Below are 3,233 nucleotides of genomic sequence, written 5' to 3' on the forward strand. Positions count from 1 at the left end.
ACAGGATAATCTAAAAATAGTCCACTTGTTTTGAGGTGGACCAACATGAAAGATGTCATATAGTGAATCACAAAGGAGAGATAAAAAAACAATGTTATTAATAGTGGTGGTACTCTTTCATTGTTTTTTCCACAAGCAGAATCCTCATCGGCTCTCTCTTGATTCTCTGGGCTCATCATTTCCAGTCCAGTGTACTCTCCCATCTCTGTTTGATTCAGATATCCTGTTCCCGCCCCCTCAGCTGACCCAGTCTGCTGGCGGCAAGCAGGAACGTGACGGCCGTACACAGTTCCATGATGAACGAGAGTGAGGCCAGCACCAGGGACCAGCCGAAGGAAATGTTAATGTCCTCCAGTGTCTTGTGCCCAGTGATACACACGGCCTCTCGGAAGGCAGCAGCAGAATAAGCCATGTAAACACATATTCCAGCCAGGGAGATCAAAGCTGTGATGCAAACAGACACAGTAACTGCACAAGAAACAGGTTCTCATATCACAGACTGACAAGACAGAGGTTTCTGTCGAATCTGATTTAAAGCAGGATAATGGGGTTATAATTCTGCATAAATATTTGCAGGGCACACAATATGGGCACATGCATGGCCTCTCAGTTTCCTTCGGTTTCTCTGTCCTGACAGTCGGTTCTGATCATATGTGGGTTTGGACAAACAGCCTACACTAGATCAACACCTAGATTCACCAAAGTGACTCAGTATTTCTCTCTCTCTCTCTCTGTCTGTCTGTCTGTCCCTCTCTCTCTCTGTATGTCTCTCTCTCTCTCTTGCTCTGTGTATGTGCGTGTGTGTAATATAGGCACATCTTAGGTGTTAATATTTTGGAATTTAACTTTGGTTTCCATTAAGTAAGAGAGAGCCTGAATGTTCAGAGGAGGTCTCACTTCCTAAATAAAACATATATACCCAGGTGCAGACCATTGGAAATCATAAAAAGCTGGAAATAAATCCACATAGAAACAAAATCGGTTTTCAGTGCCACCATCTGTCACAGAACTGTGATGTTGCCATGGTGTTTACAGATGGATATTTACTGTCATAAGGACAGAATGGCTCTGTGTTCAAAGTGCTCCTTTTGTTCTGAGGAAGCATGCATACTAACATTTCATTTACATTGATTAACATTAGCAGTTCCCTTTTTAACACTTTTTTTGGCACAGTTTTGTCCTCTCCAACCTGCGCTTTCTCGCAAAGGTCAGTGGCTGTTCCACTTGCGAGCGTCTCTGTGGCGCAATCGGTTAGCGCGTTCGGCTGTTAACCGAAAGGTTGGTGGTTCAAGCCCACCCAGGGACGGTGCTTTTTTTCTTTTTTTACGTGCCTGGTTTGTATTCTGCCTCTCTTGGAAATCACTTTGGATGAAAAAGGAAACCAAATTATTCCCTCCTTTTTCTTTATGGCATTTCTATGGCATTTCTTTTAGCTCTGTACACATCGCACTCAGATTCTCCATTAAGCTGTTACCTTGTAAAGCACTACGCTCTGGTTCATGGCCACAGGGACCAGGATGGGCTTTTGCCAGATCATTTCTAAAGCTCCCTGGAAGTGTAATGAACACATGACTGTGAGGCAAGGTTCTACTTTCCTGGGCAATAAATCCGCCCGAATATCTCTTACTATCCATGCTTCCTCCACACCCCCCCCCCCCCCTCCCTGGTGCCCTCTTTCTTTTATTGCATTTATCACTCTGTGCTTTGCTGCTCTCTCATTAATCACACACACCTGTCATTGTTTTTTTTTTAAAGTGAAACGGGCAAAAATCAATAGCTTGCAGCCCCCTCTGGCTCCTCTGAGAGAGCTAAGAGTCTTTAGAAGAAAAGAGGGAACATGCAGCTTACCGCCAAAGAGAAGCAAAACGCCCGTCATCAGCAGAAGTAAGTACGCCCTGGCGAGCATGCTGATAAAACCTAGCATGCCACTGATGAAGAGGACAATCACACTGAGCGGCAGCAGAACGATGAAAGCCCCGTGCATGTCTAAACAAAGAGAGGGAAGGTCAGGTCCCAACATACCAATAGGAGAATTCACAATGGAAATGAGTTGACATGAGAGGCATGACATGACACTGGACTGAGAATCAGCGCTCCCTCTGTGATAATTGGACGGGTCATTTGTTTTTGGTTTTTTTTTTATTTCCCTCCGGTTCTGTTGGCATAGAAACACCATATAGCAGAAAGTGAACTTTTAGGAACTGGCCAATGTGTTCTGCAACGTCTGCGAAAAGGTTTTCCTGTGAGATGCTTTTTATGCTTTGTCAGGTAGTAAGTTTCTTCAAAAAACAAAAAACAGTTTCTCTTTCTCTCAGTCTATTCGGTTATGAGCTGATCTTTGAATTCTATGTTCTCCATGTAGGTACAGTACAGGCACACATGATGGTGCAGGTCTATTCTCGGAAACACTTTAGCTCTGAAACACCAATAGAAGCAGTTAAAAAAAAGGTCTATGCACAAAAGCTGCTCAGGGTGAGTTGTGGATCTGACCTGTAGATTTAATTCTACTTGAATGGCAGATATCGTGATTTGACCCAGTGAAAATCCTGGGCATGACTTTGCCTGTTTGTCTTTGTTCTTCTTTTTTCACTGACAAAGCCGCTCACTCTTATTCTCACTGTTCTCTTGGACATTTCAGAGGATGCCATCTCATTATTCAGTCTCTATGTTTCAAACAGTAATGTGAATGTAATCATGTTTGTGACAGAGCTGTTGAACAGTAACATTTCGATCAGTGGAAGTCAGTCACAGGTGTATTCTATGATAATTCAAATCAAAGGGAGTATGGCTTACCAGATGATTGTGTTTTACCATCTGTTGTGTTTAGTGCTAATCAAACAAGGCAGGAGATATACATGCGTCACAGAGTGTGTTCCACCGTCAGACCTAAGTATATTACACTTAAGCTAAATGACTCCCGTGCTGCTGTTAATGATGCTATATTTTAAATCATCTTTAGTGTAATCTATGTATCCTGTAACATGTTTATTGTGCTTTCCTCGAGAACTCCTCCAAAAGAAAGCAACGCTGAAGGCAAAGTATCAGCGTATTGGAGAAAACATGTCACGATTTTGAAAGGGGGAGATTTTTGCTGTCACAGTGCAGACTGTAGAAGAAAAAAAAAAATCAAAATCAAGAGCACAGAGCAAAAACCAAACGAAAATGAAACACTGTGGAACAAAAGGGGTATGTAACGCATTATCCCTGACACCCTTGCCAGCCCTCCTGCGTTT

General features: G+C 42.9%; 1 protein-coding gene and 1 non-coding gene across 2 annotated transcripts in view; one reads left to right on the plus strand and one right to left on the minus strand.

The window, feature by feature from the left end:
• Positions 1-214: 214 nt before the first annotated feature.
• The window catches only part of tmem114 (transmembrane protein 114), a 7,232-nt gene continuing 4,213 nt past the window's right edge, over positions 215-3,233 (minus strand). Inside the window, exons 3-4 of the mRNA XM_030789760.1 lie at positions 1,849-1,986; positions 215-444 (exon numbers count right to left, since the gene is read on the minus strand). Of these exons, the coding sequence (XP_030645620.1) occupies positions 215-444; positions 1,849-1,986 (368 nt within the window). The remainder of the gene's footprint in view (positions 445-1,848; positions 1,987-3,233) is intronic.
• trnan-guu (transfer RNA asparagine (anticodon GUU)) lies at positions 1,233-1,306 on the plus strand. The gene has a single exon. It is a non-coding gene; the product is annotated as a tRNA-Asn (tRNA).

Source organism: Chanos chanos, chromosome 13 (assembly GCF_902362185.1).
Source record: "Chanos chanos chromosome 13, fChaCha1.1, whole genome shotgun sequence".
NCBI lineage: Eukaryota > Metazoa > Chordata > Actinopteri > Gonorynchiformes > Chanidae > Chanos > Chanos chanos.